The sequence below is a fragment of the Neolamprologus brichardi genome, chromosome 9 (genome assembly GCF_056152115.1).
Source record: "Neolamprologus brichardi isolate AB-2024 chromosome 9, ASM5615211v1, whole genome shotgun sequence".
In the NCBI taxonomy this organism is placed as follows: domain Eukaryota; kingdom Metazoa; phylum Chordata; class Actinopteri; order Cichliformes; family Cichlidae; genus Neolamprologus; species Neolamprologus brichardi.
The window spans coordinates 17,295,225-17,320,424 of NC_142112.1; the positions used below are offsets into that span (position 1 = coordinate 17,295,225).

Consider the following 25,200-nt stretch of genomic DNA (forward strand, 5'->3'; position numbering starts at 1 on the left):
CAGTTACCAGGGCATGGAAGGAGGACAGACTTATTAAATGAGGAGAAGGAATTTTCTGGGATTGGAGATCCTCTGGGTGAGTGGTTGACTAAAAGCATGCATAAAATAAAAGCTATTTTTTGTTATTGATTGGTAATAGATTGATAATTGGCCACATTCACAGTTGTATTGACTTGTAGTGGACGTAGTCTACTTCATGTTTAAACACTCTAATTAACAGATTGAAAATAGTGACATTAAAGGAAGAATATGCAGCGCCACCCTGTCAAATGCCAGTGCCGGTGTGGCTCAGTGATGAATCAGGTGAGCTTCATGGCTGAATCAAAACATAGAGGCCCCTGCTGTGGTCAGTAAGGGATAAAAAGGGTGTGTTTTACTGTTATTTTAGCATCAGCATTATTGTTACATCAGAATCATATAACAAGCATTGCATTGAACATTTATTGAAGTTATTGACATATTAACATTTGTATTACAGTGATTGTTATAACCCCATGATAATCTTCTATTTACAGGTGTCAAAAGTAGTCAACAAGTTCATGTTGAAGTGAAGTTCATATTAATACCGGTTTTGTTTGTAGACAATTGTGAAGACGCAGGCTCTGGGCGGAGCCAGGAGTTGAACAGATCTAACATGACAATTAAATTGATTTCATTCCCTAACACAGGATAACAAGACTGGAGCAACGACACTGGATAGGAGAAAGTCTGATACTTTCTAAGATATGAGGTCACTAACCTGTTCTTTTAATTTTCTAGCTTCATTGAATGGACACATGTTAGAATTAGAAATGGCTGCTTTGTCTTTGATGTCTTTTATTAGAATGAGTGGTTTTAATCATTTTCATACATATCTTGCAAATGTGCTTATAATGAGTTGGCACTCGGTCTTTTGAAGGTCATAAGCTTCGTTCGGCGATAGTCCGGACTGATAAAGTGTAAGAAATGCCTTGAGTGCAGCGGGTTACATGCAAACACGCTTACACACACATACACTAAATTAGGATAAGTCCTTGAGACATTCTGAATGTTCTAAACCAATTCTGAATCACCAAAAGATCAGTAGACAGCAACATTAGATTGTTAGAGCTAGGAAGAGAGGTGTTTTGGTTTTCTGTCTCTTACAGAGAAAGGAACAGACACCAGACGAGGTCACAGATATACGAGGATCCTTCGCAGCAGAGACAGACACGGTGACTGCGGAAACATCAACTGGGTTCAAGTGTCATGGCATTTTGGGCTCCAGTTAGTCACCTAAAAAGGATGGATCCAATAAACACAGCAATAATCATGAAGGGGTTAACGGAAATCCAGGAACACCACACCAACGACGTTCGAGAGGCTGTTGGTCATAAGGAGAACACCTTTCTGTTCCTTTTCCTGGGGAACACAGCTGTGAACCCAGAATACACAGATCATTGTTTGAAATCGGGGCAGAATAATCCCCTGATCTGTGCAACGACTGAAGGGTTGTCTAACCCCTGAGGTTGAAGGAAACAAGAGCAGAGGATCACCCGACTGGAAGACACTGGTGCCTACAGCAATAAAATAAAGGTTAAAAGCTCCTCGGACAGAGGTTCTAGTCTGAGTACGTTTGGAGGGTATAAGGTAGCACCGAAATAAAGCTGTGGGAGAACTGGGGAGTGATGGGAGTATCATCTGTACCTACTGTTGTTGTTGTAATAAAAGTTTTTCTTGCATCTGAACTGCGTAAACACAGAGGTCATCTCACATATGGTTCACCCAACAGGGGGACAAAAGGCCTCAGGAGTAAGGAGAAATGAACCCGGCAACACTGGATTGCAGGGTGTAAGTGAGCTCTTTATGTCTAAAGAGCTCATCAGGGGGAATTGTGGGATTATGATATTATTTTATGCCATGTTAGACCCCTAATTAAAGATTGTGAATTATTATGTAGTTTCAGTTTGCATTATGCTCCTGAACTAGAAGAAGGTGATAATTATTACATTTGGTAAACTGATTTGCATTACATTAGACTGTTGATTTATTGTGAATGAATGATATTGTTTTATGATGCATTATACTGCTGAGTTATAAGAAATACTGTTCACAGAAAGTCATCGTCTCATTTGTCTGATTAGAAGAGAACAGAGCATACTGCCCCATTTCATCAGGAGCAGATAAACAGGGAGCCAAGGTCGTAGCTTAGGCGCTGTGTGAGAAAGAATGTTTAGGCTCTGATGATTAGGTGGGGGCCACTAGAGGCTATAAGAGTTTGATCAAGGCTCCACCATTTTGAGATCTGATGCTGTCTGTGTATGGTGTCCATCTCCCACGCGTGTGTTCATTAAATCATCGTTTGATTTGACCCGGCCGGACCAGTGTTGTTATTTTGGTTTTCCTCTTGTATCCATTCCCAATATTTGAATCCGTAACAACGACTACACGGGGGCACGTCTGGGGTGGCTAAGAGGCCAATTGAAGGATGCCGTGTTTACTGAATATGTGCCTAATTTTGTCAGGACATAGCTGGGTCCATTGCTTCTGCGTGCTCTATTTTCACAAGCAAAGGCCTGGCTCTTTCTCCTGGCACCTTCTCAGGTGATCTCCATGCCGTGGCTTCTTCTCAAATCAACGTCTGGACTGCCGCAAAACAGCTGACCGTTGTCGACAGGATTCGAACCTGTGCGGGGAGACCCCAATGGATTTCTAGTCCATCGCCTTGACCGCTCGGCCACAACAACCACATTTAGGCGTGGAACTACATACTTGAAAGACATACGACTTCCAAGTCCTACGCCACACGTCTTTCAAGTAGGATGTGCGCAACAACGGCCACGCTGGATTGTAAATGCGGTAGCTGCATGACTTTGGTGAGAAAGCTTGTGGTTTTGGAGTTCCGCGAGATCGGTGCAGCACAGCTGCGGTTGAAGCTAGCTGGCTGACATTCGCTTATTTGTTTGCATGAACAGTAACACACACAGCTGATGATTTTGCCACCGCAAAGAGCTGATCAGTACATGGTTAGTAAAATGTTATCTTCATTCCAAGCATTCAGCACAATATTTAAAGTGGGACTGGGTGTCTTTATGAAGAAGTAGCGTGTCCAATCCCAGTTTCATGTAAGAAGGTATAGGTATGAAGTGATGAGAACTCAAACCCTGTGTGAACAGTGTCTTTCCACAGCAGGCGGTAGCAGCGAGGCCGATGAAGAATGCACCTGGCCTGACATTGTAAGCATTTGCAGAAAGATCGGAGAACGTTTTTAGTGTAAAACAGTACGCAGCCCACATGCTTGAACAGCACTGCGAGTGGCAACTGCGATGGCCGGGAATCGAACCCGGGTCAACTGCTTGGAAGGCAGCTATGCTCGCCACTATACCACCATCGCTGTGAAAGACTGCAACATCACCGATTCATTGTCCGGCTTATAAAGCTTTTCAGGACAATTAACAAGGTGGGCATTGTGATTACTCGCTTGTCAGGTTCTAAACTGGTCAAAAGGTGGATCACTAAAAAGACTAGTGCTTTCATGAAACTGCACATTTAATCTCATCAGCTGAGCTTCTTTGCTACTCAAGTGTGGCCTCTCACGCATTTAAACTCTTGCGTGATTTTTAGCACCTTGAGAGTAGCAATGGTCACGCGAGTTCTTCACGTCAAAGCAGACAAGGTGCGAAAAGGTGTGAATCTGTCTTGGGACGAATCTGGGACGAGGACGTCTTTGGCTCCTCTTTCAAGTTATTGGACTTTGGCAAAAAGGTTTTACGCTTAATTAAAAAATGAGAGCAAGTGTCTGTGTCCCGAATACAAAGTGGGAGCTGTTTCCACAGAGAGGGGCCTGAAAAGTGATGGCTCTGCCTTCCATTGTACTTTTAAATCCCCTCGGAAGCCAGCAGTCTGAGAGCAAAGCACTCTGTTGGGATGATATGGCACTGTGAGATCTTGTAGACAAAATTGGTGGTGATTATTCAAGACCTTGTGTGTGAGGGAAAGTATTTGGATTTTTATTTGGGATGTAATTGGGAGCCAATGAAGAGAGAAGTCCATATGGGGGAAAAATACTCTCTCCTTCCAGTCCCTGACTGTGCTCTGGATGCAGCGTTTTGGAAAATAGTGTAAAGGCTTTTAGGACACTGTGAAAATACTGAATTTGAATAGTGGAGGCGAGAAGTAGTGAATGTATCCTTCCTCTCTATCATTGGATGGAGAGAGTGTACAAAGGCCGGCATAGTGGGTCTGTGGCCACTGTTGCTTGCGCTTTTGCGTGTCCGTCAGCCAGCTGTGGAGAAGAGCAAAGTTTTTACATGCAAAGAGCTGTAGTGAAAAGCAGTGTTCCAAACAATGAAATGTGTGCAGTCTTTGTGCTTTTCATGCAGTGATGTTTGAAGCTATTTCTGCTGTTGTCCCATTCCCGGTGAAATCCGCTGTCCCTCCAATCCCGATGCCAGTCCTCTTGCAAAGCAATCAGCATTTGTCAGACGCATCAGTCATCGGCGGTACTCAGACAGGATCCTGGACGACTACACGGGGGCACGTCTGGGGTGGCTAAGAGACCAATTGAAGGATGCCGTGTTTACTGAATATGTGCCTAATTTTGTCAGGACATAGCTGGGTCCATTGCTTCTGCGTGCTCTATTTTCACAAGCAAAGGCCTGGCTCTTTCTCCTGGCACCTTCTCAGGTGATCTCCATGCCGTGGCTTTTTCTCAAATCAACGTCTGGACTGCCGCAAAACAGCTGACCGTTGTCGACAGGATTCGAACCTGTGCGGGGAGACTCCAATGGATTTCAAGTCCATCGCCTTGACCGCTCGGCCACAACAACCACATTTAGGCGTGGAGCTACATACTTGAAAGACATACGACTTCCAAGTCCTACGCCACACGTCTTTCAAGTAGGATGTGCGCAACAACGGCCACGCTGGATTGTAAATGCGGTAGCTGCATGACTTTGGTGAGAAAGCTTGTGGTTTTGGAGTTCCGCGAGATCGGTGCAGCACAGCTGCGGTTGAAGCTAGCTGGCTGACATTCGCTTATTTGTTTGCATGAACAGTAACACACACAGCTGATGATTTTGCCACCGCAAAGAGCTGATCAGTACATGGTTAGTAAAATGTTATCTTCATTCCAAGCATTCAGCACAATATTTAAAGTGGGACTGGGTGTCTTTATGAAGAAGTAGCGTGTCCAATCCCAGTTTCATGTAAGAAGGTATAGGTATGAAGTGATGAGAACTCAAAGCCTGTGTGAACAGTGTCTTTCCACAGCAGGCGGTAGCAGCGAGGCCGATGAAGAATGCACCTGGCCTGACATTGTAAGCCTTTGCAGAAAGATCGGAGAACATTTTTAGTGTAAAACAGTACGCAGCCCGCATGCTAGAACAGCACTGCGAGTGGCAACTGCGATGGCCGGGAATCGAACCCGGGTCACCTGCTTGGAAGGCAGCTATGCTCGCCACTATACCACCATCGCTGTGAAAGACTGCAACATCACTGATTCATTGTCCGGCTTATAAAGCTTTTCAGGACAATTAACAAGGTGGGCATTGTGATTACTCGCTTGTCAGGTTCTAAACTGGTCAAAAGGTGGATCACTAAAAAGACTAGTGCTTTCATGAAACTGCACATTTAATCTCATCAGCTAAGCTTCTTTGCTACTCAAGTGTGGCCTCTCACGCATTTAAACTCTTGCGTGATTTTTAGCACCTTGAGAGTAGCAATGGTCACGCGAGTTCTTCACGTCAAAGCAGACAAGGTGCGAAAAGGTGTGAATCTGTCTTGGGACGAATCTGGGACGAGGACGTCTTTGGCTCCTCTTTCAAGTTATTGGACTTTGGCAAAAAGGTTTTACGCTTAATTAAAAAATGAGAGCAAGTGTCTGTGTCCCGAATACAAAGTGGGAGCTGTTTCCACAGAGAGGGGCCTGAAAAGTGATGGCTCTGCCTTCCATTGTACTTTTAAATCCCCTCGGAAGCCAGCAGTCTGAGAGCAAAGCACTCTGTTGGGATGATATGGCACTGTGAGATCTTGTAGACAAAATTGGTGGTGATTATTCAAGACCTTGTGTGTGAGGGAAAGTATTTGGATTTTTATTTGGGATGTAATTGGGAGCCAATGAAGAGAGAAGTCCATATGGGGGAAAAATACTCTCTCCTTCCAGTCCCTGACTGTGCTCTGGATGCAGCGTTTTGGAAAATAGTGTAAAGGCTTTTAGGACACTGTGAAAATACTGAATTTGAATAGTGGAGGCGAGAAGTAGTGAATGTATCCTTCCTCTCTATCATTGGATGGAGAGAGTGTACAAAGGCCGGCATAGTGGGTCTGTGGCCACTGTTGCTTGCGCTTTTGCGTGTCCGTCAGCCAGCTGTGGAGAAGAGCAAAGTTTTTACATGCAAAGAGCTGTAGTGAAAAGCAGTGTTCCAAACAATGAAATGTGTCCACTCTTTGTGCTTTTCATGCAGTGATGTTTGAAGCTATTTCTGCTGTTGTCCCATTCCCGGTGAAATCCGCTGTCCCTCCAATCCCGATGCCAGTCCTCTTGCAAAGCAATCAGCATTTGTCAGACGCATCAGTCATCGGCGGTACTCAGACAGGATCCTGGACGACTACACGGGGGCACGTCTGGGGTGGCTAAGAGACCAATTGAAGGATGCCGTGTTTACTGAATATGTGCCTAATTTTGTCAGGACATAGCTGGGTCCATTGCTTCTGCGTGCTCTATTTTCACAAGCAAAGGCCTGGCTCTTTCTCCTGGCACCTTCTCAGGTGATCTCCATGCCGTGGCTTCTTCTCAAATCAACGTCTGGACTGCCGCAAAACAGCTGACCGTTGTCGACAGGATTCGAACCTGTGCGGGGAGACCCCAATGGATTTCTAGTCCATCGCCTTGACCGCTCGGCCACAACAACCACATTTAGGCCTGGAGCTACATACTTGAAAGACATATGACTTCCAAGTCCTACGCCACACGTCTTTCAAGTAGGATGTGCGCAACAACGGCCACGCTGGATTGTAAATGCGGTAGCTGCATGACTTTGGTGAGAAAGCTTGTGGTTTTGCAGTTCCGCGAGATCGGTGCAGCACAGCTGCGGTTGAAGCTAGCTGGCTGACATTCGCTTATTTGTTTGCATGAACAGTAACACACACAGCTGATGATTTTGCCACCGCAAAGAGCTGATCAGTACATGGTTAGTAAAATGTTATCTTCATTCCAAGCATTCAGCACAATATTTAAAGTGGGACTGGGTGTCTTTATGAAGAAGTAGCGTGTCCAATCCCAGTTTCATGTAAGAAGGTATAGGTATGAAGTGATGAGAACTCAAAGCCTGTGTGAACAGTGTCTTTCCACAGCAGGCGGTAGCAGCGAGGCCGATGAAGAATGCACCTGGCCTGACATTGTAAGCATTTGCAGAAAGATCGGAGAACGTTTTTAGTGTAAAACAGTACGCAGCCCGCATGCTTGAACAGCACTGCAAGTGGCAACTGCGATGGCCGGGAATCTAACCCGGGTCAACTGCTTGGAAGGCAGCTATGCTCGCCACTATACCACCATCGCTGTGAAAGACTGCAACATCACTGATTCATTGTCCGGCTTATAAAGCTTTTCAGGACAATTAACAAGGTGGGCATTGTGATTACTCGCTTGTCAGGTTCTAAACTGGTCAAAAGGTGGATCACTAAAAAGACTAGTGCTTTCATGAAACTGCACATTTAATCTCATCAGCTAAGCTTCTTTGCTACTCAAGTGTGGCCTCTCACACATTTAAACTCTTGCGTGATTTTTAGCACCTTGAGAGTAGCAATGGTCATGCGAGTTCTTCACGTCACAGCAGACAAGGTGCGAAAAGGTGTGAATCTGTCTTGGGACGAATCTGGGACGAGGACGTCTTTGGCTCCTCTTTCAAGTTATTGGACTTTGGCAAAAAGGTTTTACGCTTAATTAAAAAATGAGAGCAAGTGTCTGTGTCCCGAATACAAAGTGGGAGCTGGTTCCACAGAGAGGGGCCTGAAAAGTGATGGCTCTGCCTTCCATTGTACTTTTAAATCCCCTCGGAAGCCAGCAGTCTGAGAGCAAAGCACTCTGTTGGGATGATATGGCACTGTGAGATCTTGTAGACAAAATTGGTGGTGATTATTCAAGACCTTGTGTGTGAGGGAAAGTATTTGGATTTTTATTTGGGATGTAATTGGGAGCCAATGAAGAGAGAAGTCCATATGGGGGAAAAATACTCTCTCCTTCCAGTCCCTGACTGTGCTCTGGATGCAGCGTTTTGGAAAATAGTGTAAAGGCTTTTAGGACACTGTGAAAATACTGAATTTGAATAGTGGAGGCGAGAAGTAGTGAATGTATCCTTCCTCTCTATCATTGGATGGAGAGAGTGTACAAAGGCCGGCATAGTGGGTCTGTGGCCACTGTTGCTTGCGCTTTTGCGTGTCCGTCAGCCAGCTGTGGAGAAGAGCAAAGTTTTTACATGCAAAGAGCTGTAGTGAAAAGCAGTGTTCCAAACAATGAAATGTGTCCACTCTTTGTGCTTTTCATGCAGTGATGTTTGAAGCTATTTCTGCTGTTGTCCCATTCCCGGTGAAATCCGCTGTCCCTCCAATCCCGATGCCAGTCCTCTTGCAAAGCAATCAGCATTTGTCAGACGCATCAGTCATCGGCGGTACTCAGACAGGATCCTGGACGACTACACGGGGGAACGTCTGGGGTGGCTAAGAGACCAATTGAAGGATGCCGTGTTTACTGAATATGTGCCTAATTTTGTCAGGACATAGCTGGGTCCATTGCTTCTGCGTGCTCTATTTTCACAAGCAAAGGCCTGGCTCTTTCTCCTGGCACCTTCTCAGGTGATCTCCATGCCGTGGCTTCTTCTCAAATCAACGTCTGGACTGCCGCAAAACAGCTGACCGTTGTCGACAGGATTCGAACCTGTGCTTGGAGACCCCAATGGATTTCGAGTCCATCGCCTTGACCGCTCGGCCACAACAACCACATTTAGGCCTGGAACTACATACTTGAAAGACATACGACTTCCAAGTCCTACGCCACACGTCTTTCAAGTAGGATGTGCGCAACAACGGCCACGCTGGATTGTAAATGCGGTAGCTGCATGACTTTGGTGAGAAAGCTTGTGGTTTTGGAGTTCCGCGAGATCGGTGCAGCACAGCTGCGGTTGAAGCTAGCTGGCTGACTAATGTTGATCTGCCGGTGTTCCTTCAGGTAATCTGGATCTTTAAAAGTCTTATCACACATAGCACATTCAATCCTCCTAATTATTTACGGAAGTGAATGGGAAAGCTGTATGTTTGTATGTATGTGTTCCCAGCATGTTGCAGTGCTCAAAGAATATAACCCCTGTCACCACTATGTGAGTCTTCATGCCAACATATGACAACTTTCAAGGACAGTGGAGGAGAGAGAAGGTGAATGAACTGTTGGCGGGTCTGAAGAAACAGCAGTCTGTATTTACTCACAGCCAAGACATCAGTGATGCTGCAGTGAAAGCTAGGTACCTCATCGCTAATGAAATAGCATCAAAACTATTTATTATAAACGTATAATGAAGGCATCGGACATAGTGTACCCTGAAAATCGCCAGGCGTTTGCAAATATCAGCCTGACAAGAAACACAGTTGCCAACAGGATTTTTGATCTTTCAGAGAATTTGGACAGCCAGTTGAAGCAAAAAGTAAAGTTATTTATTGTGTTTTCAGTTGCAATTGATGAAGGCATGGACAGGGTTGGAGTGGACTAGTCCCACGGTGTCAGCCTGGCTACAGATGGTGCGCCCTCAATGATCGGGAAAAAAGCAGGCGCCGTAACCAAGTTCAGAGATAAAGTGCAATCTGCAAATGGAGGACGTGAGTTTTGGGCTTTTCACTGTATTTTGCACAAGGAAGCTTTGTGTTGCAAGTCATTAAAAATGGATAATGTCATGAAGGTGGTCATCCAAACTGTTAATTTCATCTGTTCCAGAAGTCTCAATCACCCTCAGTTTTTCAGCCTTCTCAGAGAGAAAGACCACATCTATGGCCTGCCATACCACACTGAGGTAAAATGGATGAGCCGAGGTGCTATGCTGAGGCGTTTCTTTGATTTACAAGAAAACATTGAACAGTTCATGGAAGAAAAGGGCAAACCAGTGTTAGAATTTCATTCCGCAGAATTGATGCAGAACTTGCATTTATGGTGGATGTTACAGAGCACCTTAATAACTTGAACAAACAGCTTCAAGGATGCAATAAAGTTGTCACGCAGTATTATGACAGTTATGATTATGATAGTTCTGTGATCTGTTAAACAGTTTTGCAAATCACTGAGGCACTGTGTGTTTGTGTGTTCTTTGTCCTCAGAGTTTTCAAATAACTTCCGGTGTTTTATGAATAATAGCTATGTTATGCTTGTACTATTTTGAACATACTGTCCTGAGGCTCTAGCTTTATTTTTTATGTTGATCGCATTAAAACAAAAAAAAATATCTGAAGTTGTTGTTTTTATGTTATATATACACCATGATTTTACGAGTCCGGCCCACTTGAGAATAGACTTTTTTTCCCATGTGGCCACTGAACTAAAATGAGTTTGACACCCCTGCTCTAAACAAGCCCAGGCCCCCTCTCTTCTACGCCCTATAACACCTGAAACTGCTCCCCAGTTCTTAGCTGCCTTTGCTGCATCTCCTTTAGCGACTTGTAATGAAAGTTTTCCTCACTGCAATAATCCTGATGAGCAACTTGTATGTTTTAATTCTGCTTATACCAACATTATGGACTCAATTGCTCCTCTAAAACGTAGACGGCAAAAATTTAAAACTCAGCCTTGGCTAAATAAGGTCACTCGTGCCGTCAGACAGGAATGCAGGAAAGCAGAACGAAGAAAGATAAGCTCCACGGTCCTTCTGAACCACCTACATGTTCATTCTTTTTCTCTGAATTTAAAGCAGTCTCATTATCCCATCTTACTGATATAATAATGCACATGAAACCAACTATGTGCCCCTTGGGTGTGTTACCTACGCCATTTCTCAGAGATGTGCTGAAGACAGTCGTCCCTAACATCCTCACTATTGTAAATGGCAGTATTTCAAATGGAACTGTCCCTCATTCATTTAAACAAGCTGTTGTCCAGCCGCTTCAAAAAAAATCCTGGTTTGGACCCGTCAGTATTTGGCAATTTTAGACAAATCTCTAAGCTGCCATTTTTGTCTAAGGTTTTTGAGAAAGTTGTCCTCCACCAATTATCCTCATTCTTAGACACACATAATATTCTGGATAAATATCAGTCTGTTTCAGAGCCTTCCACAGCACAGAGTCCGCTCTACTGAAGGTGTTCAATGATGTGCTTTTAGCTGCTGACTCTGGAAAAAGTACAGTTTTAATTCTTCGAGACCTGAGTGCAGTATTTGACACTGTCAACAACACAATCCTATAAAACTGTCTAAAGACGTGTCGGCATTCAAGGCTCTGCTTTAAAATGGTTTGCCTCTTATTTGGAGAGCAGATCATACTCTGTGATCCTGGGTAACAAATACTCTTTCCCATCTATACTCACTTGTGGAATACCTCAGGGCTCTATTCTGTGCCCTGTCTTATTCTCCCTATACATGCTCCTATTAGGCTCCATTTTTCAGAAACGCCAGATTTCCTATCACTCTTATGCAGATGATACACAGTTCTACCTCTCTATAAAACCAGGTGCTGATAGTACACTGTAGAAAGTTTCAGATTGTCTGTCATGGTCCTGGGTCGTTAGACCCAGTGTTTTTGGTGTTTAGTATTGCCTTATGTTTTGAGTTATGTTTTCTTAGCTCCTTGGATTTTGGTTCTGGTGTTTAGTGTTTCTCTTATTCCTACCTGTGTCCTCTCCTGGTGTTCTGTTTGTGTTTGGAAAACAGTCTGTGAATTTCCTGTTTTACTTTAAAGGTCTGTGTCTCTTTATGTCCATTATTTTCAGCCGTGTCCACACCTTTGTGTCATTTCCTCCTAACCTGGTGTTTATTTATAGTGTGTGTTTGCCTTTGCTCATGGTTGCTCTGTCTGTGTTATTTGGTAATCGCCGCATCTCTCTGCTCTTCGTTTTGCTCATCATTCCCTGCTCTTCATCCCCTGTGTAATGTCCATATGTTTTCCCCTGCATATTATTCTGTGAGTTATGGTTTTGGGTTTTGTTTGTTATTAGTTTCCCCAGTTTAGGCTTATGTTTTGTTCTGCCCTCGCTTCTGCTTTTTTCGTCTCCTGCAATAAAACTCCCTCGCATCACAGCAAGTGCCTGTATTTTGGGTCCTTTCATGCAACCCCCACACGACTGCTGCCCCAGCAGTGACATTGTCTTAGCGACATACATTGCTGGATGCCTCTGAACTTTCTCAAATTAAACCACGACAAAACTGACATTGTAATTTTCGGAAAGCAAGACTCTGTTAGTCTTATAAGAAACGACTTGGGCCCATTATCAGCTGTTACGACCTGGCTCGACAACTTTGTGGATTATTGTAGTGGCATATTAATGGTCAGCTAAGTCATAACCACAGAATGGGTCATCTATGATAAATTATTTAATTCACCTTCTAATAATGAAATTCCAATGAGCCATGATGTCTGTAGTTATAGTGGGTTGCTATATAAACCATAAAGTTCAAGTTTTGCTGCAATATCAGTTGGATATCAAAAACATTTCTATAGCTTTATAATACAAGTACTACTACTAAATACTGGAAGGAAATAATGATTAAAATATACCTGGAATCACATTTAAAAGCAGCAAAATTCCTCAAAGAAAAGAACAAATGTGACATACATATCTATTCTTAAAGTTTTCTAAATTTAAGATTCAGAATTGTTCACTTCAAATCCAGAAATCATCAGATCCAAGTGACAATAGCTGACTGACTTTACAGGAGATTCCATCTGAACTCTGTGGAGCCTCATCTAAAGGATTTCAAGTTTGACTCTGCAACCAGAAGAGGATCTTTCTCTGTCTTCAGACTCACTGTGGCCCTGCATGATCATGCTGATGTTTGCACAGAGCAGATAATGAAGTGAACGCTTTTGGACACTGGCAACACCAAAACAGTTTATTTCTAGTGTGGCATTGTTTGTGTGAGGAGTATGAAGTGAGATTCCCGAAGCGCTTGTCACGCTGGTCACAGATGTAGTTCCCATCAATGTGTCTTCCTTCATGATGGTCACGACTACCTGTCTGTGAGAAGCTTGTTCATGTGAAGGAGTTCATGTTTTTCAGTTCACCTGCTGCGGGGAAGCCACTCCCACATTCTTTGCAGTAGTTCAGTTTGTGTCAAGTGCATCTTTTAAGGGGATTACAGTGTTGTGGTTTATTTTATATCAACTTTACATTAGCAGATTTAGCAAACTTTTAGGTGATTTTTATCCAGTTTGACTTCAATATTTTGTACATTAGGTTTTTATGTCCCCTTGGCTTTTAAAATGAAAGATAATTTAAATAATGCTTTAAAATCACTGTAACAGTATTTCCTCTATGCTGCTCAAGGCTAACAGGTGTTTTTACCTGGTGGCAGAAGATTTTGTGCCTCCAAGTTTAAAAAATTTATGATTCAGATTCCATTTCCCAATGCTGCTGTTGAAACATTCATGTAAATGAGTGATACATATGACAAAAAGTGGGATCAAAAGCAAAAATTCTTGTGTCAAACATTAAAAAATAAAAATAGATACCTCACAGTAACTCCACTTGTAGAGTCTCTTTCTCGTGTGGATCTGGTGATGTGGTGTTCTTTAAGTGAAACTGGATCTTTAAAAGTCTTCTCACACAGGTCCAATTCATAAGGCCTCTCCTCAGTGTGGGTAAACGTGGGGTTTTAAGTGGGAGTCTGTTGCAAACTGTTTGCCACACTGATCACAGCAGTACACATCATACCCGGTGTGAACATGTAGTTTTCATCTCAGTAGCCAGCGGAAAGTTTGTCCAGGGAAGTCACAGCTGTATGGTTTAACTCCATAGTGTATAACTTGATGACTCCGCAAGTTGCAGAGCTCTACCACACTGATCACAGCTGTAAGGTTTAACTGTGCCCTGGAGGAGTTTGGGTCTTTTTAAGGTTCCAGACTCGGTAAAAGACTTTCCACACAAGTCACAGCTGAATGGTCTCAGTCCACTGTGGACGAGTTGGTGTCTTTTTAAATGTTCAATCTTCTGTGAGTTTGTCGGCCTCCTGAGAGCGCGGACTTCTCGGTCCGTGTTTGTCTTGCAGTGACAGAGATACAGACAGAGGCAGTGAGTGAAATGCAGTCGTGGAACAAACTGAACCTTCAAACTCTCTCCATTAGTTAAAACAAAGCACTCACTGAACACCTATTACCGCCACCTACTGGCAAAAATAGAACACGACATCCAACCAGATGCAAGAAAAAAAATCCCAAAATTAAATATGTATTTTTGCATAAACTATTTTTTTAACTTAACAACCACTAGCATATACAAAACTTTTGTCCATTACTGGAGCTTATGTACAAATATTAATTGTAGCATTGTATCACATTCAGAACAGTAGTAAGTGTGTGCCAGGCTTATAGGTTTCATATTTTCTATTTTAGTTTGACATGACAGTATGGTAATATCTGCTAGTACAGATTATAAAGAATTACAGTAGTAAAGCTTAGAAAAGCCAAATACTTTTACAAATACATTTTTCAGTGTCACTCTGAAACAGGATGGGACAACACTGCAAATGGAAGACAGCCATCTTAGAAACCTTTCATTAAAAGGGTTTGTGACATTAGTTGATAGAGTTTGTCTCTCACCTTCAATACCCTCTGCTTAGAGTGACGCTAAAGCTTGTTGTGGACCTTGAAAGCAGGTCAAGAACTAATGCCACCAGCTGAAGTCCAAGACAGTGGAGTCTGGAGTCTGTTGAACCAAAGATAGAGACTATTGAAATTCATATTTCAAAGTTTGGAGAGAATGACCTGGTTCTAGCCTACTATGTTAGGGAGAGCATCTAGAAAGAGTAGCTGGGAAGTTGCCTGAAAGAAAGATAGGTGGAATGGGGGGAAAAAACAAGGAGGAAAGTTAAAATCCACTGAAAGTAAATATCGTCAGGTAATGTGAGGAGGGTTTTTTCCGTTTTCTGTGGCTGTAGCTCAGGTGGCAGAGCAGGTCAGCCACTAATCAGAAGGTCGGTGGTTCGATCCCAGGCTGCCTCCTGGCTGCATGCCAAATATCCTTGGGCAAGATACTAACCCCATGTTTGCCTACTGGTGGTGGTCAGAGGGCCCGGTGGCGCCTGTGTCCGGCAGCCTCGCCTCTGTCAGTGCGCCCCAGGGCAGCTGTGGCTACAATGTAGCTTGCCATCGCCAGTGTGTGAATGACTGAATGTAGTGTAAAGCGCTTTGGGGTCCTTAAGGACTAGAAAAGCGCTATACAAATGCAGGCCATTTACCATTTACTTTAGTAAAAGAGAACCTCTCATTCTGGGAGGCTCACTGAGTCTCAATAACTGAATGTAAACATATCTAAATACAATTCCTATTTTTTAGTCAATCATACACATGTGCTCTGTTTCAGTTTTGTGGTTTTGTGGTCAATTTAAAGACTGAAGAAAAAACAGAAGCAAAGCATGTTGGAGCCTGAAGGTGGCGCTAAAAATCCAAAAAAGGGACATCAGAGCAACTCCTAACAAATTAGCCATCTCCAAATGAAATGTATTCAACAAATTAAACCAGAAAACAGAAGAAGAAATTACAGAATATTTGGTGTTTCCAAGAGGTACTAATACACAGAATGGCAGACCACATGACTGTGTGCCTGTATTAACACAGGTTGCAGGAACTTTACCTGCAGCTTCCTGCTGACCAGCTTCCTCAATGTGCTTAAATGTTTCTGCTTTAATTTAATGAGTCAATTATCAGTTGAGCCACTTGCACCAAAGCAGGCATTTAAATGTATATTTCTATCACTGTGGTCCTTTCAGCACCAAAAATAAATCATAAATCATCATTCAACTTCAGTTACTCCCAGGAGAAAGTAATTAGTTACACTACTCCTTACATTACTTTTGCATTTCTCTGTGAAATGAACTAAAAATCACTGTCTCATTTATTATTTATTACTATTTAACAATATAAACTTATAGGGTACAGTCCTACACAACAACACAGATCTCTATTCACACAACATCTTTTTAGTATTTAGGTATGAAGATGGAGCCGACAGCACCAAGAAAAGATGAAAGCCAACACAAATAGACCTATTTGAATTACTTACTTTCTAATGATGTCCTCCAACTATTTCCTTGCCATGTTAATTACACTTTCCACTGCTGCCCTACACTTCTACATGCCTAGTGTTAATAACAGCAGCTTCCTTTGACTGCGAAGTCTTAAGTTGTTGATGGTGCAGCTGCAGCAGACCCAACAGCTAACGTCTTGGTTAATTTTGCACATTTTGATGCATATATTTGGGGTTTATTCTCCTCTCTTAGCTTTACAGATCCCCTTTTTCACTTTTCTTTCTTTATTAAACACTTCATCCAAACTAAACATTTTACAAGGATCATGTGCACAGGGAAGATAAGGGAGGGGCCAGGTGCTTTAAGAGATTTTACTCACCAGTCCGTTAGTGTCAGTAATGAAATTATAATAAATAAATAAATAACTGGAATGCGGGATCCTGGGCCATTGCACAGTGGCCCTTTAAGCATGCCCATAGCCTTGGTAATTCAATCCAATCTAGAAAGAAAAAAATACATTCACCAGTTGGGCCACAAGTGCGACGGACCACTTAGTAAGTGACCTGTATGCCAGATTACTATTGGACATCAGGGGATTTGATGTTAACAAAGTGACTGGATGTCCATTTGTCATCACAGTAAATGACATCTGGCTTCCAGTAAGAGAGGGGGAAGGAAGGGTGTAGAAGTATAAAATGAACATGAAGAATGCATATGGGGTTCTTCCTTTTTGTCTTCTGTGAGATCTTCAGTGAGAAATTCTGAAGATTCGATTTCAGACATTCAAAGCTAAAAATTCCAGCAGAGAAACCAGAGAGATCAACCACTGTTCAAACTGTGAACTTGCTCATTTGTTTTGTATATTTTTGGCTTTTCCGTCTCAATTCTTGCCACATTAGATAATTAATTTTGAAAGATTTTGATTTGCATCATACTTCCACTGAGTGCCCAGGGGATGTTGTTTCCTGTTGGGTGATTGCTTTATCCTCTCCAACCTTTCTCCTCCAAAGGATCAGAATAAAATCACTATTAGCTCAGAGTAGGTTAGTTAGCTAAGTAGAATTAAAATTATTTGGTTGTTATACTTTGCGTTGGTGCTGCTAAAGTGCATCAATACAATTTCTACCTGTAAACTGTAAAATGACTGGACCCACACAGTGGCTTTAAGCTTTATTTTTTTACCACAAGCACTCTCCACTACACACACCTCTCGCCAGTCTCCTGCATAACAATAAGAAGGGGAGAGAGTCATTAGTCCCATCAAAAATCGTGAAATCGTAAAGGGAGAATTTTTTCCCCTCCGTTACAGATTGTTTTTTTTTTTAAGTGCCACTTTGTCCTCTGTTTTATTTTTTGGGGGAAGGGGGGGGGGGGGGGGTCATACACTGAATTGATACTATGTTTTTGGGTAATTGGCTCTCTTGCAATTATTTTGTTGCTGAAAAAACAAAACAAAACAAAACAAAAAACTATTCCTTAAAATAAAAATAAAAATGCAGAGTACTTCTATATTTTAAAAAAAAACACACAAACATGGACAGAAAGCTCAAAATAGCCACTGGTCTCAGAAAACGCATATCAGAACTGATAAGAACAAAGCAGAACAGACAATGCCAAAGGAGAGTACATAAACTGCTTCATGTGCAAGGCAACTACTGAGAGATTGAGGAATATGTTTGCATGTGAGTGGAGGGTTCAGAACAGATGAATCTAGAGGCAGGTGGGAGTTGCAGCTTTTAAAATGACAGCAGGGTGCATGATGGGAACATAAAAAGCAGACTGACTGAATAAAGAAAGACAGAAATCCAATCACAGGTCTGTTTGCTTTGACATTACAACATCTAAACAGAGAAGTGTTTCACTCGCTGTTTCTGCAGAAATCACACAGTGACTTTTACTTTGTCGTCTCTCCTCTGTGTCTGGTCATTTGGTAAGAAAAAATTCATACAGGTTACTAATTTTGTGCCTTGTAATGAAAAAAGGCTTTACTTAATGGTGGTTTTTTCTTGTTTTTTCTTTTTGAAGTACTTTATAAAATGAGGCAAATTCTTGTTTTTGTTTCTTATTTGTGTAATGATTTCTTTCTTCATATTTTTCCAGGTGATGGGTGATGACAGACATCATGTTACTGAATCTCCTCATTATTCCAAGTGAGCCATCTAGTTTCAGTCATTTACTGTCTGACAGATCAGAGCAGAAAGAGATACTTTACAAAGTCACACATTGTATACTGAAGATGTTGACAGAACAAGAGATAAAAAGCAAACCCACGACTCTTAAAGTCAGATTGTTCATCATGAATTTTCTCTTTATGTATATTTCTATATTTTAATGATATTCTGTTTTTTCAGGCACTTTGGCTGCTTGTCCTGATCCTACAAACCTGTTCATCACCACACCAACAGAGATGGAGGCTCTGAGTGGATCTTGTTTACAAATCCCATGTAACTTTAGTGATACTGGACCAGTAAAGTTTGACAGCACAAGACCTGTGTTTGGAGTGTGGATTAAAAATAATTATGAATTTGGCAATAATCCAAACATTGTGATCTTCAACAGCAGTGGGACAGTTTACATCTATCCAATGAATATTACAGGAGACTTGACAAAAAAAAAAAACTGCACCACTCTGTTTTCCACTTTAACCACAGATTATACAAACACATACTACTTCAGAATCGTAAACTTGCCCTACAGATGTACAGCTGTTTGTGATCCTCTTCAAATAACAATTAAAGGTAAGAAAGTTTCCTCTCATTCTAAAAATAATAAAGGATAATCAGCTGCAGCTTTTGTGAGTCAGCTGCTTCTGTTATACTCATGAGTTAGATTTATTTACCTGGATGATTGAGAATGCATCAAGACATTTAGTATAACACATTATTAGTCCCAGCAGAGGTGCTGCTCTTACTTTTCTAATCTCTTACTATTTTAAAAGTCTTTAGAAGGCGTTTCTGGATTTGCAGATTATAAACTGCCTTGTGGATAAATTGTTGAATCAATGTGCACTGCTGCACTGCTGCACTACTTCACACTTATATATCATCTACGTCTATCTGGTCATGTGTCTTTTATGTTCTCTGGTTAGTCTGTCTTGTCTTCTGTGTTTTACTGTTATGTCCATGCCAGGGCAGAAGTAAATTTTCTGGGGTGAAGTTGCTGTTCGCCTTGACCAGCTAAGACTACAGATTATAGATGAAGTCAAGAAAAGTAAAAAGAATCCTGTCCTGATTACAAAGCTGATGCACACCACTTTGGCCTTGCGAATCAAAGAGATTATCAGTGATGACCTACCAGTGGGTCAGATCCTGGATCGCTGGCTTACTCTGAAATTGGAGTCTCAGGTAAGAATGTATTTAGATGCATCTAACAAGATGTATTTTATATTGACTTCTGTTATCTGGCCTGTCTGAACAAGTTATTCCTTTGTAGTGTAAGGATTTTGATGTATTTTGCAAAGATTTGTAGACTAATTGAAACTTGTAACATCTGTGCATAATTCCACAGGATTACACACCTTTACCTGAAGAACCACTTTTATGATTTGTTGGACCAACATGCTCTCCGGCTCCAGAGCTTAATCTGAAAGAAAGCTGCTTGTTCACACATTCACAGCTAAAAATTCCAGCAGAGAAACCAGAGGGATCAACCGCTGTTCAAACTGTGAACTTGCAAATTTGTTTAGTATATTTTTTGCTTTGTCCTCTCAATTCTTGCTGAGTTAGATGATTAATTTAGAAGGATTTTGTTTTGCATCATACTTCCACTGAATGCCCAGGGGATGCTGCTTTCTTATTGGGTGATCATCATCAACTCGGGACACAGTGATACGTGCATCTTTGGATTTGGTTTGCTTTGTTCTCCAAACTTTCTCCTCCAAAGGATCAGAATAAAATCAGTATTAGCTCAGAGTAGGTTAGCAACTGTTGGGATTAAATAATTTGCAGTGCCTCAATAATGCTATGCTTTTTTATTAATAAGTGTTATATAGTTATATAGTGTAGTATTAAGTACACAGCCCTAAAAAATAAAGGCATGAGAACATGTGTCCTCGTGAGTACAAAGCTGCAGACTCTTGCTCATGCTTGCCTGGGAAAATGCAGATAAGAGGGGACCATCTCTAGTGGAAAGTTAATGAGACACTGTTGTTTAGACTAGAATGAGAGAGCTTCTGTATTAAACCTTTTAGGGGCACACCAACATTTTGAGATCCGTGGCAGTGTGTCATGCAGGACGCATCTCCCTTCTAGAAGTAATGTGAAAGAGAAATAAGAGAAATGGTCAACTGAGCAGTGTTTTGTCTTCCATCGGATGCCTCTGAGGAATTAAAAGAACTTGGTGAAGTGTCGATATTCACACTTAAGTAAATACAATTAACTTAAGTAGAATGAAAATGATTTGATTGTTATACTTATACACTCACCTCTTGCCAGTCTCCTCTGTCACTATAAAAAGGGGAGAGAGTCACTAATCCCATCAAAATCACCTGTCCACTTTGACATCCCAGCACTGCCCCATGAGCTCAGCAGCAGCAGGCCAGAGACCACACCCCTGCCACATGGACATTAATTTGGCAATCTTTTGTGAAGGTGCTGCAGATTTTTTTAAGGCATGCCACTTTTGTCCTCCATTTTTCTTTCTTTCTTTTTTTGTGTGGAAAATACAGTGTACACCATGTAGATACTATGTTTTTGGTTAATAGCTCTTTGGCAATTATTCTGTTGCTGTAAGAAACCCCCCCAATATATCTAAAATATTTTCAGATACAAATAAAAATGAAATGTCCTTATTTATCAAATACAATAAAACAAACACACGGACACTAAGGTCAGTCTCAAAAAACGCAGAACAAACAAAGCCAAGGGAGGCGTACATGGAAGGGAACTACTGAGAGAATGAGGAATATGTTTGCATGTGAGTGGAGTGTCAAGTGAATCTAGAGGCAGCAGGGAGTGGCAGCATCTGAAGTGTCAACAGAGTGCATGATGGGAACATCATATTGACTTTGACTTTTGACTTTTACGTTGTCGTCTCTCCTGTGTAGCAGACTAATCATTTGGTAAGAAAAGATTCATACAGTTTATTAATTTTGTGCATTGCAATGAAAAAAAAGGCTTTATTTGATTTTTTTAGTTTTTGTTTTACAAAATGAGGCAAGTTCCTGTTTTTGTGTCTTATTTGTGTAATGATTCTTTTCTTCATGTTTTTCCAGGTGATGGGTTTTATGACAGACATCATGTTACTGAGTTTCCTCTTTATTCCAAGTGAGCCATCTCATTTCAGCCATTTACAGTCTGACAGATCAGAGCAGATAGATACTTTACAAAGTCAAGTATCTGAGGATGTTGAAAGAACAAGGGATAAAAAGCAAACCCACGACTCTTAAAGTCAGATTGTTCATCATGAATTTTCTCTTTATCTACATTTTTATATTTTAATGATATTCTGTTTTTTCAGGCACTTTGGCTGCTTGTCCTGATTCTACAAACCTGTTTATCACTGCACCAACAGAGATGGAGGCTCTGAGTGGATCTTGTTTACAAATCCCATGTAACTTTAGTGATGCTGGACCAGTAAAGTTTGACAGCACAAGACCTGTGTTTGGAGTGTGGATTAAAAATGATCACAACTTTGGCAATAAGCCAAACAATGTGATCTTCAACAGCAGTGGGACAGTTAACATCTATCCAATGAATATTACAGGAAACCTGACACAGAGAAACTGCACCACCCTGTTTTCCAATTTAATCACAAACTACACAAACACATACTACTTCAGAATTATGAACTGGCCGTTCAGAGCAACAGCTGTTTGTGATCCTCTTCAAATAACAATTAAAGGTAAGAAAGTTTCCTCTAATTTCTATAAACAAAGTATAATCAGCTGCAGCTTTTATTCAAAACAACTAAAAAAGAAATTATGAACAAATGTAACAGAAATGAGCACATTTAAGTGTTTTGTGTTTAGCTGGAAATTCAGAAAATTAAGACGGCTCAGGACAATAGTTAGTCTTCTGGGGTCTTTATTGTGAACAGTAAAATTGGGAATCAGTAAAACAAACAAACAAACAAACTGTAGTAAAGACAGAAAAAACAGAAAATAAAAAATAAAAGAGAAGAAATCCTGCATACAAAGAAAAAGTCACTGTTTAAAAGCATATTTATGATTTTTTTATTATGTTTAAATTGTCACGGCAGGGTGTGCCGGTGTGTAGATGAGGTAGATCCAAAAGCAGACACGGTGAAGACAGAACTAAGTTTCCAAAAATAAAGCGAGCCTTTATTGTGACTGATGGCATGAGAACAACTCTAGAGACACACTGAAACTGGGAAAACTAAGGGGACTATGAACACTGTATAAACTAAAAGACAATGACACTCTGTGAAAAGATTATGAAATACTATGAATACAGAGTAACTAGGAATGCTATGAAAAACGCTGAAACAATGAGGGGAAAACTGTGAAACCTGTGGCGAAGATAACAGACGACCTGACAAAAAACAGTAAGAGACAAAGGACTTAAATATACACATAATGTGATTAGGGGGAGTGGAGACACATGAGGAAACAGCTGACTAGGATGAACATAATGATGCACAGGAAATGTAAACCAAAAACACAAAGACATGGAAACTGGACTTTCACAATAAACAGGAAAACATGACAAGACGCAGGCATGACACAAACTTGACAACATTAACCAGACAGGCAAGAAACATGACCAATAACACACAATAAACAACAAGGGGAGTTTTAACACAGGGAAAGATGACACAAAGAAATTAAGAAACAAAGGACTAATGGCAACCTAGAAATTGACTGGATGAGCTAAACTGAAACTAGAACACAAATAAATACAAAATGACACATTAACAACATACATACTGGGTCACATGACCTAGTACCGTGACATAAATAGTCTGGTTTCCATGGAAATTTCACAAGTTACTGTTCAACAAACTAACGTTTTGACACAAGTCTCTCTCTACATCCCTTCCCCAACCTTTCCTGCACTTACAGGGGACATAAAAGGAATAATCCTGTCTGTTAGTGATTTGCATATTTGTCACTTTTTTTTTTGAGTCTCAGACCATAACACAACCACCACCATCTTTTACTCAGGTTATCTTTGTCTAATATTAAACTGAGTTTTAATCCGAAACTTTCAAGTGAGACAAATATGCAGGATTTCAGGAAGGAGGACAATACCTCACTTTGGTTTTTTATCCATTGTTGTGGCTGATCTTCATCTGTTTCTTGACTGTATTATTAGTTTACGAACTGTCTTTGATGTGAAACCACAGATTCTCCTTGGAGGCCCAATATTACAGTCTCAGGTGATCTGAAGGAGAAGGAGTCTGTCACTATAACCTGCTCAGCTCTCACTCCCTGTCCACACTCCCCTCCTCAACTCACCTGGAATCTCCAACAAGACTCTCACAACAAAATAGAGGAAAACACAGATGGAAGCTTTACAACTAAAATCCAGCAGAACATCACTCTGTCAGACACACATGATGGAAAGAAGATCAACTGCTCTGCCAGATATCCTGTGAACCAAGGAAACGACACCAAGAGAGCAGAGACAGAAGAGACTCTCAGTGTTTCATGTAAGACAATCAGAGTTTGTTGTTGAACTGAATCCTAAAGGACAAAATGATGTATGGGATATCTCTTTCTTTTTTATCTCCAGATTCTCCTAAAAACACCTCAGCATCCATCAGTCCATCAGGTTTGGTGTCAGCAGGCAGCTGGGTGAACCTGACCTGCTCCAGCAGAGCCAAACCTCCAGTCAGCAGCTTCACCTGGTTCAAGAAGAGCAGAGATGGAGCTGTGAAAGTATCTGAAGGAGAGATTTACAGCTTCAGTGTAACAGATGGAGGAGTTTATTTCTGTGTGGCCACTAATGATCTGGGTAATCAGACATCAGCAGAGCTTCATGTGACTGTTAAAGGCCCATTGCCTAAAGATGAAAGTATGTGCTCCCATCATTTTTTAAAATCTTTTTTGTATCTATTATATCTTCCATTTAAAAAAACTACTTCAAGTAGTAACGAAGCACAGCCTGAATCAATATGTCAACATAAAATCATTTTTTGTTTTTGTTACTTCATGATTTCTGTTGATTGTGCTTCAACAGACAAACTGTGGCAACATATTGGTGTAATTATTGGGATCATTTTACTCTTAATCTTACTCTGCTTGATAATCTTTGTTTGGTAAGTATCACACATGAAAGTAGAAAACACATACTGTTAGTGTCAAAGATATTTTAGCTGCAAATTCAAATATCTGTTTTCCAACAGATTAACTTTATTCACAATTATATTTAGTAGAGTTAATTTAACAGCTTCTTGTGTCTTCCAGCTGGTTAAAATCAAAGCATCAAAGACAACAACAGACTCAGGTAAGGGAATTAAAACAAAACAAAAAAATCTATCTGCAGGATAACTGACTGTTCTAGTGATTATTTACAGTAGCATCTTTGTCAGAGCAGTCTGATCATTTAATGTAACAAAAAAATAACAGAGTCAGCTTAAAGAGCATTCTATTATTTTAATTCCATAGATTCAAATAAGTGAAAAGCAGGTTGTTGAAGAACCAGGAAGTAAAACAGAGGAAGTTGAAGAAAACATCCATTATAGTGAGATTAACATTTCCAAGCATCAAGCATCCTCTGACTCAGTGCAGGTCAAAGGACGGGAGCAGGATACAGAGTACGCACAGGTGCAAGTCAGCAAGCCAGAAAACAACTTAACACAGAGTCCTCATGTCCAGGAGGAACTCTACAGTGAGGTGAAGAAAATTTAAAATGTTGTAAAATGACATTACTTCAGCGTCGACATGCACACATGGAGCCTTTCAGTGGGTCATTTTCACAGTTCAGTGATGACAAAGAAACAACACCCTGCAACTTTTCATGTTCTGTTTTCATTTTCTTGTGTTCATGAAAAATCTGAATAAACAGAAGTTTCAGCACTTCAATAAGGAACTGGTTTCACATGTCAGCTGATTCTGTTCTGTAAAACTGAA

General features: G+C 41.1%; 2 protein-coding genes and 7 non-coding genes across 9 annotated transcripts in view; 1 reads left to right on the forward strand and 8 right to left on the reverse strand.

Moving 5' to 3' along the window:
* The window catches only part of si:dkeyp-28d2.4 (B-cell receptor CD22), a 165,397-nt gene that overhangs the window by 107,141 nt on the left and 33,056 nt on the right, over window positions 1-25,200 (reverse strand). The window lies entirely within an intron of this gene.
* Window positions 2,624-2,705, reverse strand: trnas-aga (transfer RNA serine (anticodon AGA)). Its single transcript has one exon. It is a non-coding gene; the product is annotated as a tRNA-Ser (tRNA).
* trnag-ucc (transfer RNA glycine (anticodon UCC)) lies at window positions 3,281-3,352 on the reverse strand. The gene has a single exon. It is a non-coding gene; the product is annotated as a tRNA-Gly (tRNA).
* On the reverse strand, window positions 4,706-4,787 carry trnas-uga (transfer RNA serine (anticodon UGA)). Its single transcript has one exon. It is a non-coding gene; the product is annotated as a tRNA-Ser (tRNA).
* On the reverse strand, window positions 5,363-5,434 carry trnag-ucc (transfer RNA glycine (anticodon UCC)). The gene has a single exon. It is a non-coding gene; the product is annotated as a tRNA-Gly (tRNA).
* trnas-aga (transfer RNA serine (anticodon AGA)) lies at window positions 6,788-6,869 on the reverse strand. Its single transcript has one exon. It is a non-coding gene; the product is annotated as a tRNA-Ser (tRNA).
* Window positions 7,445-7,516, reverse strand: trnag-ucc (transfer RNA glycine (anticodon UCC)). The gene has a single exon. It is a non-coding gene; the product is annotated as a tRNA-Gly (tRNA).
* On the reverse strand, window positions 8,870-8,951 carry trnas-cga (transfer RNA serine (anticodon CGA)). Its single transcript has one exon. It is a non-coding gene; the product is annotated as a tRNA-Ser (tRNA).
* Window positions 21,352-24,978, forward strand: LOC102786540 (myelin-associated glycoprotein-like). Its single transcript, XM_087846040.1, has 6 exons — window positions 21,352-21,430; window positions 21,624-22,007; window positions 23,472-23,777; window positions 23,861-24,386; window positions 24,535-24,574; window positions 24,736-24,978. Exons 1-6 carry the CDS (start codon window positions 21,352-21,354, stop codon window positions 24,976-24,978), a joined length of 1,578 nt encoding a protein of 525 aa, XP_087702166.1.